The 16,237-nt window shown below is 37.0% G+C and overlaps 1 protein-coding gene across 2 annotated transcripts in view; it reads left to right on the forward strand.

Annotated features, from left to right (window-relative positions):
- LOC126249753 (beta-1,3-galactosyltransferase 1-like) overlaps positions 1 to 12,410 on the forward strand; it is a 117,254-nt gene extending 104,844 nt beyond the window's left edge. For both annotated transcript variants that reach the window (XM_049951435.1, XM_049951436.1), the window contains exon 5: positions 9,771 to 12,410. In XM_049951435.1, the coding sequence (XP_049807392.1) occupies positions 9,771 to 10,182 (412 nt within the window). In that variant the 3' untranslated portion in view covers positions 10,183 to 12,410. The remainder of the gene's footprint in view (positions 1 to 9,770) is intronic.
- The last annotated feature ends 3,827 nt before the right edge of the window (positions 12,411 to 16,237 follow it).

The raw sequence follows: 16,237 nt of genomic DNA on the forward strand, positions 1-16,237 counted from the left end.
AAAGAAAGTCCAACCCCAGTGTCATACAGTAGTTTTCACTATGTGGGGCACCACCAACACATGTTGTTCAAATGGAACCACCCCAGAATGATATTTTCAGTGGAGTATGTGCTGATATGAAACTTCCTGGCAGAGTAAAACTGTCTGCCAGACCGAGACTCGAACTCTGCCCCTTTGCCTTTCGCGGGCAAGTGCTCTACCAACTGAGACTGAAAGTATCATTCTGGAAACATCCTCCAGGCTGTGGCTAAGCTATGTCTCCACAATATGCTTTCTTCCAGGAGTGGATATTCTGGAATGTCAGCAGAAGAGCTTCTGTGAAGTTTGTAAGGTAGGAGACAAGGTACTGGCAGAATTGAAGCTGTGAGGACAGGTCATGAGTCGTGCTTGGGTACCTCAGTTGGTAGAGCACTTTACCGCCAAAGGCAAAGGTCCCGAGTTCGAGTCTCGGTTCAGCATACAGTTTTAATCTGGTAGGAAGTTTCAGAACCACCCCAAACTGAAAATCTGATAACACTGATGCTAATGCTTTCAAAACATTCTCTCCCACCCGACACAACCTATAACATGGCCGACTTAATTGTTTCTGACCTACGAGGTTCCAATTAACCATCGGCACATGTGTCCCCTGCATCCAACAAAAACTGCAACTCCCACTGTACCATATACCAGACTTGGGGTTCCCTTTTTGCTTGTCCACTTTTCCCATATCTATTCCCACCTTTACTACCATAATCTGATTTTGTCTGTACCCTTACCATTCTTACCCCATTGAGACTGGCTACACTGCCTGTGGACATGTCCCAATCATCCGCACCTATAACATGTCAAGTTAGTGGAAAATACTACTCACTTGTCCCACAGTCCTGTTGCTATGTAAATTTCTTCAAACTCAGCAGCCAATCTGCCAGTAGGTACAGGTGTTTCGTGGTATCTGCCCAAGCCCTTCTTAACATATCAAGTGACAAGCCCCTCATGAAGATGAAGATGTCAAGTGCACTATACTCAGCTTCCTGGAGTGTAATCTATTTGCCTCATCATGCTCCCCTAGTTTGTATGTTTCCACATTAATCGTGAGTATTCTGTCTTTGAAACCCTCCACCATTTCATTATGCCCCATTGTCACACTATTTAACTGCCTGCTGGAAAATCTCACAGTATTTTGCTTTGTGTATCACTGTAGGAGGCCTTCCTTCAACTGCTTAAACGTCTGTGAATCCCTCAACCTCTCTGTACACCTGTCAAACATTTTTGCCTCCCCAAGCAACTGCAATTACATTATTTGCAGCAATTGATTATCTGTCCAACCTTCCAACTTTCCTGGTGATGCCAGTCATCCGAGGAAGACATTAAGCCCTCAGTTCACATACCAGAAAAAGGAGTAGTTAAGCCGGCAGTGGCTAGATCTATCCGCGGATCAGCTAAACTGACTAACATTAATTCCTCATCTTTAGCTAAAGGTTGCCCCAGCAACTGTGTCTTCTTTGCTCTCAGTTGTGCTATCTCATTAAGTAAATTCTGTGTCATGTCCTGTTGGACAGAACTCTGCATTCCAGACTCTTTCATTGTGGAATCTTTATCCCAATACATAAGTAAGTACGGTACAGTATCAGTCAACAATAACTCAAACATTCACAATTACAATACAACAATTTAAACACTATATCTCATCACAAGCCATCTTGACTCCATGCATTGTCTAGCCATATAGCAATACTGGTGATAAGTAACACACACTATGGCCACTGTCTTGACACACAGTGCAATATGATCAGACAAATTACACTGAGGACACCATATGGGTTGCAAATTCTGTTTCCTTGTATTGCTCCTAAACTCATCTCATTCTAAAGGCTTTATTAACATGTCCCACAAGTTTTTTTAAATCATCTGCCTTTGACCCCATCTCCTTTGCACATAGCAGTAGAAACAGTCAACTTATTCACTCACCCCACAGTTATGACAGTGTGAGCTATGATTGTGCCATTATGCTGTGTGGAGGTCAACTTCTGACACCAATTGAGATGGACCTGGAATGTAGGGCCACATCAGTGCAGAGTTGGGTAGTGGTGGTGGACTGTGGTGGGGATGCATGCCAATGGCAGCTGAGAGAAGCATCAAAAGTCAGATACAGGATGTTTACAATCAAGCTTTCACTACTTGAGAAGGTGTCCATGACAAACGAGTTGTTGTAGGACAATGAAACTTCACCGAGCAGAGTAGCACAGTGGCTAGCAATCTGGGCTCGCATTCTTGGGATGATGGTTCAAACCTGCGTCAGGTCATCTTGATTTAGGTTTTCCATGGTTGCTCTTAAATCACTTAAGGCAAATGCTGCTTTCCTTCTCCGTTCTTCCCTCCTCCGAGCTTGTGCTCTTTCTCTAATGACCTTGTTGTCGATGAGACATTAAACACTAATCTGCTCTTCTGACAATGAAAATTTGTTGAAACATTTGTAACGGCATGCAGAAGAGAGACAATGAATAAACTATTGAAATAAACACATCTTAATTTCCACATGAGAGGATAACATTTGTTACTTGTGTACCATGTTTACATTCCAGGTTACAAACATTCCTCAGTGTGTTGACCTCTGCATCTACGACAGCCTGGAACCACCGTAGAGTTACCATTTCACAATTGTTCACAGCACTTTGTGAATGGTAGACCATGGAATGTTCAATTAGCACGACACAGTTTTTACACTGCTTGAAGATTGCACATTGTGTCCAGCATTCACAGCCATGGTAACAGTGTATTCTCCAACAATTTGTGGCGCAGTTGGCCATCAGCCTCTCCCAGAAGCAGATCCCAAATCGCCAGTGAATTTTGATCTGATGAATCATGGTCTTTGACCTCGGTGTGGAAACAGGACCACTCTGTATTCTTGTAACATGTCAATACTCACGAACAGCAGCAGTACTATTGCTGATGTTTTGATGAAACAGCTTTGTTAATAAAGTCCTGCTTACCCTGTCCAGACTCCTGTTGACTGTGTCTAATTGTAATTCACACTGATACTTTGTTTCAACCCTACATCGCCGTACCAGTACTGGCATCTTATGGCAAGTCATGCCACTACTAACAATGCAAATCTGGCAGTGCACAGTCTGAATGCCATTCCCATAAAGGTGTGTGCCCGTATGATAAGTAGTATTTTGTCTACAGTGGCTCAAGTATTGAAAGTTTCTAGTGAAAGTTCAATTATAACCATCCCATCTGCGAGGGCCCCCCTCCCCTTCTCCACGTGATGAAGATGGTGTATGGTATGCTGAGGTGGCCAGCTGGCAGCCAGTAGGTCAACAGGTACATCTGCATCCAGGAATGCAGACAATGATGTCTGCACCCAGGAATGCTCACACAATGAAGCCCGCTCAGCAACATGTTCCCCATTTAGTGCAGCATCACTGCTGATGGTAGACACCAGTGTCTCACAATGTATAAGCTTCCCTGTTGGTGCAAGTGGCATGCCGACACCTTGGTGCCTGCCAGCTTCATATTGTTTCTGCAACTGCTGCAGCTGAGCTGCTAGTTTCTGTAGTGACACTACAGTTGGGAAGAGCATTGTTGCTCACTGTGCAGGTATCCTCTGAGAAGATTGATGTAGGGAAATAAATACATTGTTAGTGATCTTCATACTTCAGTGCAGAAACCACCTCCAAGCTATTTGCCTGTTCATGTATTGCTTTCCTCTTCATTATGAAATCCATGAGGGTTTGTTAGATTGCACAATAGCTCAAGTCTGTTGAACATGAGTAGAAAATAATTCCGGTATATGTGTCTTCCTCTCTGATTAGCTTGTCATCGCGCCAACGCGTGTAAATGAAGCGTTGAAACAAGTTATTACTGTTACATCTGTCACTGCGCAAATAGGTATTGCCCCGGTGTTTCCTATGTAACCTTTTGATTAGGTAAAAGGACATCAGGAAAACACTTCATGTAGAATAAAAGACCGAAAAGAGGAATGATGTACTCCCAAGAAAAAAAAGTTAATGTGTGGTGCAAAAGACTCCTTTATTAAACTGTGACCCTATTGACCGTAAACTTCCATGTGATACCCAAAATTGTAGCTGTATCTGCACACTAAATGTACCGTAAGCATTTCCTGTAAAGTTAAATGTTTCACTACACATATTGACAAGGAAAAAAAGTAGAAGAAGTAGTATTATAGTAATAATGTTGATGAGCCAAAACTATGCCCACTGCACACCTTGAGATTCAGTGCTGCCTGTTGTTGCTGCGAACATGTGACATGATACGGAAAGAGTATAAGTAGAGCAGAGGTGAATGGGGAATAATTCTACTGATGATACTGGCTGAAAATAGCGAAATCCACTGACATAAGCAACTTTCACAAAGGGCAGATTAGTATGGACCAACCGCTGGGAACAAGCATATCGGAAACAGTGAAGAAGGTTGGCTGTTTGCATGCAACTGTCATGAGCATATGTGAAAAGTAGTTGAAGCACGGTGAAATCGTTAGCAGGCAACAAGGTGTTGGTTGTTGCAATTTCATCAAAGAACGTGGAGTTTGGAGGCTTTTCTACTTCATATGACAGGATAGGCAGGTAGTCTGTGGCAGATCTGTCGTGTTGTCAGGGTATAATGCTGGTGCAAGCAAAAGTGTTTCAGAACACACTGTTTAGTGCACGTTGTTGAACACAAAACTTTGCAGCAGGCATCCCCTACATGTTCCCATGTTGACCCAACATCATCATCAGTTGTGATTGCAGTGGATATGAGATTATAAAGAGTGGATCATGACTCAGTGGATGTGTACCCTTTGATTGGATGAATTATGTTTCTTTTACACCAGGTGGATGGTAATGTCCAGATACACTGTAATACAGGTGAATGGGTGCGCAAAACATGCACCATACCACAGATGCAGCATGTTGAAGGCCATATTATGCTATGGAGGATGTTCATCTGTGGTAGCAATCAAAGGTGTCATGACAGCTATGGACTACATGAGCAGTATTGCAGATCACCTGTATCCCTTTATGCTTGACATCTTCTCAAACATCAATGGCATCTTCTTGCAGGTTAACTGTCCATGTCACAAGGCCATAATCATGCTACAGTGATTTGAGGAGCATGATGGTGAATTATTGTTTGCAGATTACAGTGTTGTTGTTTCATTTCCAAGTTTTGGTGCCATTTCTAAAAGCTTATTTTTCATTATTGTTTTATATTTTTGTCTATATTTATTAGACATTACACATCACGTTTATTTACAATACATAAGAGAAAAGTTAAACCTGTGCAACCTACATAACAAAGAAAGCTTTAGCAAAATCATGCTTATAGTCCTTCAACCAAACAGTGCTGAAAGTGTTTCCATGTTATCTTTTGAGTGGTTGTGCTGCTGATCCATCAGCACTGTAGTCAGAAAATAACCATTCACTATATATTTGAACCTGAAACCCAAACTGATTTCAGTGGCACAACAGCAAATAATTAATTATTGAGTTGGCTGCTGGGATGAAAAGTAGCTTTTCCACTAAAGAGGTTTGAATCCCTTCAGAATATCTACACAGCTGTTGTCTGTCATCCCAGATACACATACTTAGATCTGGGGCCCAAAGAGGAGTCAGTCTAGTCAGAAGGTGTAACACAGTGTGTTTAATATTTCCTTTGCCTGCCCGAAGTATTTCTCTTCAAGACTTCAGACATCTGAATCAAGCTTATGGCCTTGTTTTTTCATCAGATATTCTTAATGTTGTGTATTTATGTAGCTATTCAGGCATTAGAAATGTAGAGAAGAAGAAAATTGTTTAGAATCTCTGATATTTTTGCATGTATGGAGAAAATTTTGTTCTAAATTCATTGTTGTGAACTATGTATAAAACTGGCTTTATGTAGCAGGCTATTAGTAAATTTTGATTTCTGAGGTGATGAAACTGTTAAAAGGGTGTGGAAAAGCTTGAAGAATGTGATTAAACTTAAAGTTCAGGAGTATTGTTAGTTTTAACTTTCAGTGACTGCTAAATAATACTTATTTTCATGCAAGAAAAAAATTCAATTTATGCCTCTTCTCCACGTTTTTTCTCCAGCTATGCATAGAATCTTAATTCTGATACAGAAAAGGAAGAAAGCCATCCAAAGCCTGAAAATTGATTTAAATGCTGCAGTGCTTTTACTAGATGTGGTCCTGCTGTCTGATGCATCCTTCTTTTCTTCTGAGCTTTAACCTGACTTATCCACTTTAATATGCACTCTATGCCACAGTGTAACTACACATTTTTCATATTAACAAATCATTGCCAGAAGTGAAGGAAGTGATAAGTGACAGAAAAAAAATCCAAGGATCGACTTGAGATCAAACACCAGATTTTTAGATTTGAAGCCTGGTATGTAACCACTGACCATGCTGCTTGCCTCTGTCTGAACATAATAAATTTCATGTTTACTAACAGAATAGTATCCTCAGACTAAAACCTGTCCTGTGGTATATGCAAAGTATACAATGCCACATACTGTGAAATTCCATTCACTCTTTGGTTTTATTTATTGATGCCCGTTCAGAAGACATTACTCGGTATCTCGGCACCACTGGTTGGCTTTGCTCCATCTAAATGACTGCCTGGTTTGTTAGCTCTAGCCAGTGCCCAACTGGTTCGTCACCTCATACTGTTATATTGGTGAGAAGTAAGGAGAGTGTACTTCTTGCAAATTTTGAGTTAGGCACTTGCTTAAGACCAGTTTTAGTGTGAATTCATCAATAAGGAAGATTATTGCACTTCAACATTTTGGAAACTAGGAACAGCTAGAAAACTTCAAAATGAATAAGACACATTCATATTCCTAAACACAGACTTGGCTAATGTTTTTTCACCCTCACTGTTTACTGTTTATGGGAGCTTTTACCAGTTTAGGAATTAGCCAGCTAGATAGAATTGCTAGTCAGTTTGATTTTTCTACTTCATCAAAGATATCATCATTTACACGTCTCCATCTACTACACAGTGAAAATGAAATGTACTTTTTTCAGCTAAATGTAGGAAATTAATATTTTTCAAGTCAATCAAATCCTTCCTTTCTTTCCACATAAAATTGCTTTGTCCGCATTAACCATCGTTTCAAAAAGGAAGCAGCCACCTTACCACCCAAACATTACTTAAATGTGAATACTGCCTATGGAAGATGAAATCCACCAATCAAAACTGAATTTCTGGAATCAGTATTCGAGTATATGCATGAATAACCACATACCATATTGGAAAATCAGTTTACAGTAAACAGGATGTGTGTATTTCATAAACATAGTGTATAGTATGTTTTATAGGACTCTGCTGTTGAGTTCTGGGTGACTGTAAGAACTGAAAAGAAACTTTTCTTTCATAAGTGACTGGTTTGAATATATTTGGGTTGCATAAATTCTTCTTCACTTAAAATAGTTCGTTGATTCCAAAATCAACTTGTTGAACCACTTCCCCCGACTTTCCATGCCCTTATTCTCAAGTTGGTTTACCTGCTCTCTTTTCTGAGAGTGTCTTCTGTTATTTTTGTCTCCTCTATCATACTGGGTTTGCTCTTCCATCTTTCTTAAAAGAATTTGCAACTAGTTGTTCAGCCATTGTCATTGTCTTATCCTGTCATTGTTTCTTCTCTTTCCTGATTCCAGCAATTTTCTCTCTGTAAGTATAATTATACCTGGTGTTTGATACTCACTGCCCTGCTTCTGCTCTTCGCCTCACTTCGTGTGGTTTTTCTTTGTTTTTTTTCCCCTCCATCCTTTATTTAGTTTCTTCCTTTTCCTATCTCTTTTGCTCCTCAGTTGCCTTAGAGCCTCCATAACACACCTAAACATTTACCTAATATTCTGTGGGGATTCCCTTGGACTACTTTATTTTCAAATGTGTGTTGCCATGTGCAGCTGAAACTGATTATTCTCCCATGCATCTTCTTCATGTATCTTTGTGAATTCATATTCCTAAAACTTTTACTCCATAATTAGTTTCTCTCTCTCGCCTGTATTTATCAGTCAAAATGCTTGAATAACCTGGCCTTTGCTGCCAGATGTAATCTTCACTGCCAAAATATAGAATTCCCTATCAAATTGCCATCTACATTGTTGTATCCATCCCATTACCCAAAACTTGTGGCTTTTTGTGGGTCACCACTACTATAATATTGCTATGCCTAAAGGTTTGACACGGAATGACATGAACCTGACCAAATGAGGGTGGTGGGATTCTTCAGTTGTTCACTTTATTTTTTTTATATATTTCCTTTCTTGAATCAAAAAATTCCACTTCTCTGTTGAATTAGACTCTTTCAGGAAAATTAATCATCTCATATCAGATGTGCCGAAAGTAACATTTACTTCGCAATCATACACTAACTCTGCTGAACATTCTTAATAGCAGCATACTGCATACTGCAGAACAACAGAATCTATCCCAACCAAACAATACCACCACTTGAAAAGCAACCCTATAAGCTAGAAAAAATAGAAATAGACTCAGCTAATAAAGACCAGTCAGTTACTAGAATTTACTGTGAATCCAGAATTTTCATAATTTTAAAAATATATTTTACAAGTTAACTTCACTGTGAATCTTTGTGAAACTGTTATGTCAAATTATAAAATGCTTAACTGTTATATAGATATAAATTGTGTGAGGATAGACAGACACTTGTCATAAACTTAGATTTGGCACATAAACTTAGATTTGTGTCATCACAAAGTATCAGTATGGCAAGAACACACACACACACACACACACACACACACACACACACACACACACACACAGAGCATTTGCACTAACTGATTTAGAGAATAAAGAAAATCTTTCCATCTTTGTTTTGCTGTATTTGCTTTAGTAGTTGTCATACTACAAGACATAAAAAATGGCTGCCGGCATCAGAGTCCCTGTTATACTTCCGTTACATGCGTGATTTATATTAGTTTTTGTTGATTGGTTTTTGTCCAAAACAAATTTCTGGGTTTCACCTGCTGTGATATATTCCATCCAGCTGGATATTCTTAAAGTGTGTGCATCATTATAAAAGCTCAAACCCAAGTAACTTGTCTCCAACTTGAAAGTTTTGATTTGTGTGCTATCATTAAGTGATGAAGATCATTAGTAATCTTTCAACAGTTTTTACTTCTTTTTCTTTATTCGATTATGAAACAGGTATGTCCAGTGTGATTTCTTTCATTCCTATGCTTTTTAGCCCTGTTTCATAGGTTTCACCAATAATTTAAATTTCATTAAACATATTGGTGTTTGTGTAACTGGGATACTCATTTCTGGTTTCACTATGGAATGAGATGGGGCATTGGTTAGACACTGTAGTCATTCCCAGGAGGACAGCAGTTCAAATCCCTGTTCAGCCATTGAGACTTACATTTTCTGTTCGCTTAAATAAGTTAATATAAACACTGACATATTTCCTTTGAACAGAGCATGTCTATTTTTCTTTTCTATCCACCAAAATCTTAGTTTGCCGTTATTGAGCTCTAATTTTCCTTCTTTCCTTTTTAGAAACAGTAACATTTAACTTTGTTTTTGTCTGATTGTTATCAGAAAAAGATGTGTGTGAAATACACTGTTTTTTTCATCTTTTTATGCCTAAAAACTTTCTACAGTTTCATTATATCAGGGTTTGTGTTGTTTGTTAAATAAGCATGGGTAACTTGGCACAAGCTGTTTTATAACCATAGTGAATAATATGAGTTTCACTGCTATTTAATTGCTGGGGTAGCTAGAGTATATATAATGTATCCACTAATACTTCGAAACTTCCTTTCTGTGCAGGTATGCTCCGAGATATATGTATCCTGGAAGAGTTTACCCAAATTACCTGTCAGGCACAGGTTACGTAATGTCAAATGATGTTATGAAACGACTGTACAAAGCCGCTCTGCAGACGCCACTCTTCCATTTGGAGGATGTATATGTGACAGGACTGTGTTCCAAAGCAGCAGGCATACGTCCACGTGATCATCCAGCTTTCACATATGCACGTCGTCGAATTGATCCTTGCTTGTTGCGTGATCGTTCAGTTATCACCAGCCATCGCATGGATAGTGCTCAGCTTCTGAAGATTTGGCCTCGCATCCGGGATCCAAATCTTGATTGCTCAAGTTTCACTGTATCGCAGAAACCAAGTTCCAGACCCAACAAGAAAACAGCAAAAGTGAGGCGTCCAGTAAATAAATGTGTTTAATTACCTGTATATGTGGACATGATTAGTCAGGAAATGTCTTGGTTGTGATACTGCTGAATTGGTGTGAACATGTGTGTTTATTTTGTGTGTGTGCTATCTTTCTTGTCATGCTGCCATTAGGATTATTTGTGAAATTTCTCTTCATGTTTCAGTGATTTATTTGATTTTAAACAAAACAGAAAATTGTTGGCTTATATGTTACAGAACACTTAAGTTTTTTTAAGTATGAGATTACATATTTTTTATGCGAAAACCTAAGGTACTCGGTCATAAGCTCTCCAGTACTGTAGGAAGCTGATTGAGGGATTTTGTCAGATTTGTAATTCAGTTTGCACAAATATTTTGGTCCCAGCAAATGATAGGGACAAATAGTATTAGTCCACTGTTTCTGTTGCATTTTGGACACCATTGCCTGAACTAGTCGTACAAAGTATGAAATAATGGATGCATTGACGATGTGTAACCAAGCAAACATTTTATAGTATTTATGCATTCATATTTTTTTACAGGAAGACATTGAGCATTGCAGTGAAATGAAATGAAGTGAGACTGGTTGGAATTAAAATTTTGTGAAAGAAAGAAATGATCAATTGATGCTTCAGTCTGCCATACACTCTGAGAGTAATTTACCAAATTAAATTTCATATCAGATTTACTATTTAGCTAACAGTACCATATTATTTGTTGTGGTTGTTTTATAAAGAAATCTTTTATATTTGACCTAAGCTCAAGCAACTGGCAATCACAACATAAAAAGTTATTCTCTTACTAACATTTGATTTTGCAATTATTTATTTATTGCTATTTTAGGCTTCTGTTGTTTTTTTTTTTCCTGCATATCAGTAATTAAAAAAAAAGGTCAGATATTAAAAGTAAAGTGACAAAAAATGAGAGTTTCGGAAGTCTTAAGAAAGATAACATGTGAAAATTTTTGGAATGTGGTACTGTAGAGCACCACTTTTATTTTTAGAAAAAGGGTGTATGGCAAATTTGTGGGACTATTGCTTTTTTCTTTCATTGTACTCTGACAATATTGTTTGCTAATTGTGTTCCATAAAAATAGAGTTGTGAATATACAAATGCAACAGTATTACTATTCCGTTGTTCCTAAGTATCATAGTCAATAATTTTTAAATTAACTGTGGCAGTTTGAACACAACTACGAGTGTTCCTTGTATACATTTTAATGCAAAAAAATCTCCTTCGTGTTGCAACTGCGAAGTTGAATGATTCTCTTTGTTATTTTTCTGGTTTCTTTTTCATGTACTGATATTTGCAATTTCATCTCTTACCTTTGTGAATATAACTCTGTGAATCAGCTGCCTTGCAGAACTCATATAATAATAATAATAATAATAATAATAATAATAATAATAATAAAAGTGTTGACCTTTTAGTGGTTGTGCATTTAGGAAAATCTTCATATTTCAAAATTTACATAATTATTTTGTTATGCTCATCGCTAAAATTGTCAGCAGCTGTATATTACTGCTCGACAGTTTTCTTGGAATTATTTTTGCTATAGTGTGTATTTAGTGAATTGTGGAGAACTTGGTAATAAACATAACAGAAAATGTGTTGATCTAGTACATTAAAAAAGTTTAATATATAAATGAATCCAAGAATAAGATCATTTATTCGGGTGTTACAATACCTTACATTCTGATTTTTGACATTCAGTGATCAGGTGCTAAATGTACACTATTTCTGACAATGAACCACCAGATTTTGTAAATACCCATCTTGAGTGAGTGTCCAGTTAGCTTGTAAATGTATTGTACTCTTGCCATTATGTTGTTTATCAATTCAGTCATAGTAAAATGCTGTATTTCAAGAGTTCTGAGTTTCTTTGATTTATGTTTAACTAAAATGTTCAGTGGTTGCGTCAGTGGTAATTTATATAGTCTTTATAGTGAACCTGGAGTTTTGTTACCAATATTCTTACTACTGTCTAAATTGCTTTTGTGTATTAATACTGTAAACTACCTAGAAGATGTTATTGAATTTACTGTTAAGTTATTGTATCGGACTGGTGCTTGTGTGTGCTGGCGCACATTGCCTTTTTTCCCCTCTGTTTTTTAATATGGTGAAAGACATCAACTCTTAATTGGGAGTGGGGCAGGGTACTGTTGTTTTTATTGAGTCTAGTTTATGTGTGTTTAAGAAGGAAAAGATGTTTTAGCGGGCATTTCATCATCATATTGCTTATCCAAATCAGTTACTTTTTTTATTAGAGTTTAAAATAAGTCTTGCTTTTTCTGTATTTCCCTTCAATAGTTTACTGCTCTTTGGTGTATCAGATATTTTGCTCTTTGATACATTCATTTTATTTTTATTCTTCACAAAATGTTACTACTGCTTCTGTAAACCTGATTCGTTTATACTGATTGCTAATACTGAAAAATTTATATACCAATTTCCCTAAATGCATTGATTGAATATATTTTCATCTACATTATCAACAAAAAAATTGTGAAGCTTCATCATGTGTGACAGACTGATGGGAGTGCTGAAGAATACTCATATTTAATAATTTTTTAAAATATTGTGCAGAAACAGTTAATTTGTAGTAGAATTGCACAACGCCAGCAACATGTCAATTGTGACTGCACATTGACATTAACGAAACTTGGTGCTGTGCTTTCACTTAGTTCTGATGACACCTTTGACTGTCAGGAGCTGAGTAGTAACTCTGTAGGTACATGACCATTCACATTTGTCTTTTTACCTCATACTGAAAGCTTCATAGTCAATTCAGTAGTCAGTCACAAATAATGAGATATATTTTTGAATATGTGCAATAATAAAAACTTCTTCAACTGTTTTTATTACAGTATAATTTACTTGTGTGTGCCCACAAATGGTGTAACTAGTTTGTGAGCGAAATGTGGATTACTGAAATTATCAGGAGCTTTAGCTTGGTCCCTGTCTCTTCAGAGTGATTGACATGTGCTAGTAATTTAGATATTGTTTTTTAAGGTCATGTGCCATAGGTGTGTGTGTGTGTGTGTGTGTGTGTGTGTGTGTGTGTGTGTGTGTGAGGGGGAGAGAGAGAGAGAGAGAGAGAGAGAGAGAGAACAGGGTATCATGCCATTGCCAGCAGCCCCCAGGTTTTAGTAATTTTAATCCATTATTTTATTTATCAGATCATATTTTCAAACCAATAGTTTTGGTTAATAGGAATGCCAAAATATTTCTCAGGCCATAGTTCAGAGACAGATCTTCATGGTGCTATATTGTTCTTATATTTCAGCTGGATCAGTAGTGAAAATTTGCTTGCTTTAAGTTTCCAAATTTCAACTACTTTGAGTTGGAGGATAAACAGTGAACTGTCTGAGAGTAATGTAAATATTGGACTTGTATTGTTGTTTCTCTTTTTCATCGTTGAGAATGCATTTTTTCTTACAAATAATGTTCTTGTAGGTGCTTCATTTGCCCATCCATGTTTAAAATAGTTTACAATAGTATTCATGTCACATTAAATTTCCATGATGTCGCTGATGGAAGAGCATTAAGATTAGAGAGAGACTGATTTATGTGTATGTGGTCATTTACCTCTTCCTTTGGTTAGACCTCACTTTGTGTGTGTGTGTGTGTGTGTGTGTGTGTGTGTGTGTGTGTGTTTTTCAGCACCTTGCATATGCATGTGCCCGCACTTGGCTGTGCAAATTCGTGTAGCTTGCACATCTAACTGATACAAATGTGGCAGAATGAAATTAGAGAGGCACATTTTTCGAACAGGTTGTGAATCTGCAAATCAGTATATGTGCTTAATATATTTTTATCAGTCTGAAAATTTGCATGTTTATAGTGTTGAATGTTGATGTAACATTTTCAGATTTAATATTTTGTGAAAAATTAAATTTGCTTTTTTGTGTGCATATTGTGCCATAAATGAGTCCTAAGATGCCATTGTTTTCTGATAATAAGTTTACATATTGTACTTCTTTCAGCTGTTTGAAGGTGAAATCTTCACTTTTGGTGGCAGAAAGAGTAATGTAAGTCATAAAATTAGAAATTTGTGGGCCTTTTCTAAGGAAGAAAATCAAAGAACACTAACTTTCAAGCCATCACTGTAGAGTGCTAGAGTTATTATAAAAGTGGGAGAAGTACGAGAGTCATATTCTGTAAATGGTATAGTAAGGGATGATTGCTCTATATTCCATGAGACTTTTTCATATACTTCCTGCTAATTGCATAGGAACAGGGTAGGACATTTTTGCTTATGCCGTTGTGCTATCTTTGCCATTAGTGTGTAGTGCACAGTGAATTCTGCTTTCACTTTTGAAACATTTAAAAAATGCATTGTGTTTGTAAGTGATAAAGCAACTGTTCTCATCCTAACACTTTTCCTTCACCTGAAGGTGTTCCCTTCTTTTTGTCATTAAAAAGGTAACTACCAAAATGTCTTCTTAAGACCTGTTCTGTTGGTTGATTTATTCAAGCTAGGATCATATTCAGTATACTAGAGACTCCTTTCCTTCTACAGATCTCTTGTATATTTATGTTGTTCAATTTATTAATACCACTGTTACTTGTAGCATGTTTATACGGCAATGTTAAGTTTGTTATTTACAGTATTCATATTTCATATTCTGTAAAGCTAAGCTCTTAAAACTCGGGGGGGGGGGGCTTGAAAATGTATATCACTTGAGATATACTATTGTTATGAAAAAAAAAAGAAAGAATCAGTTCACCTGAAATATAATATTGCTGTAAAAAAATTAGACTCATTTTCCTTACTGGCAGTCTATTGCTGCCATAGATACATTAGTAGTAGATTTTATGAAATAGTTTTTTGTGCAGAAAGAATGAGGGTAGATGTATTTAATGTCGAATCAAGCTAAATACTTTTAGAATCAGTTTCTACTTCAGTCAGTATGCAATATATCTCACTTTCAGTTGGCAAAGTTTGTCCAGTTCCATCAAAAGAAGCGAACAGCTGCTTGTCTGATACGAATCTAAAACTGTGTGCTGAAGATAGTTAAATATTTGCATTTTAATTATACTATCTAGAGATTTCTTTTCATCACAGCAACATTCGTGGTGCAGTCTCTGCTAGCCATTTTATATGTGTAGGTTTGCAATATAATATTATTTTCTTTGTAGCCCTGGTGCCAATATTGATTCCAACTCATGAGTTATCATGTTATTATTTCATTGTTTATAACTGTACAATATTGTGTTTTTGCAGCAACTTTATGCCCAATTTTAGTCAAATCTTTGTGTGGAATTTGGAAAAGTACTTAATGATTAATAACTGAAACTTGACTCGAAGGCTGAAACTTTGTAACTAGATGACTTAAAGGAATCTGGTTTATATTTGATAAGCTCTATAATTCTCATGGATGAATAGTGAACTACTTCAGAATTGAATTTGTTTTTACACTGACAAAATAAAAAAGCCAAGTATGCAGGAAGTTTATGGGATAATCTCTTGATGGACATGCATTTAGTAAAGCTCCATAGGCTCTTTAATGCAGCAATTATTAGTTATTTACAGTAAAATGTCTATCAGTACCTAAGTAAATGTTGGCAGTCACAAATGCCTATGTATCATTTAATGTAACTTACTGGACACAGTTGCTTGGCATTGTTGACAAAAGTTTAGTGGTTTTATATGTGTGTTTTGTGCAAGGCAACAGAAAAATGTACCCCACTGCTCATCCATACCACCACAGTGCACTTGTCTCTTGTATAGTCCCTCCAGATGCTTGTCTAACGTAAAATGTCTCCTTCCGTGGATACTTTTGGTCCTATAATGTTGAAGTTCATAAGTAGTGATTGAAAACATTTATAGATGCAGTGCCTGAGTGTGCAGAGTACAAGCATTGTAACTTCATAGCCCGTGCTGTCTTTTTCACAAGACAAGAATAAATATTTAGCCATTGGTTACCAACTGTCCTCCCTGAGGGATTGCCTTAAATTGAGTTATGTACTTGAAGTTGGCACATAACATCATATGAAACCAAGATTATGTTAAGGGGATGATGGTTTTCTGAGATTACATATTCTGTGGAAATATGTAATATTATGTGCAAACATTTTGTTATGT

Source organism: Schistocerca nitens, chromosome 3 (genome assembly GCF_023898315.1).
Source record: "Schistocerca nitens isolate TAMUIC-IGC-003100 chromosome 3, iqSchNite1.1, whole genome shotgun sequence".
Taxonomy (NCBI): Eukaryota; Metazoa; Arthropoda; class Insecta; order Orthoptera; family Acrididae; genus Schistocerca; species Schistocerca nitens.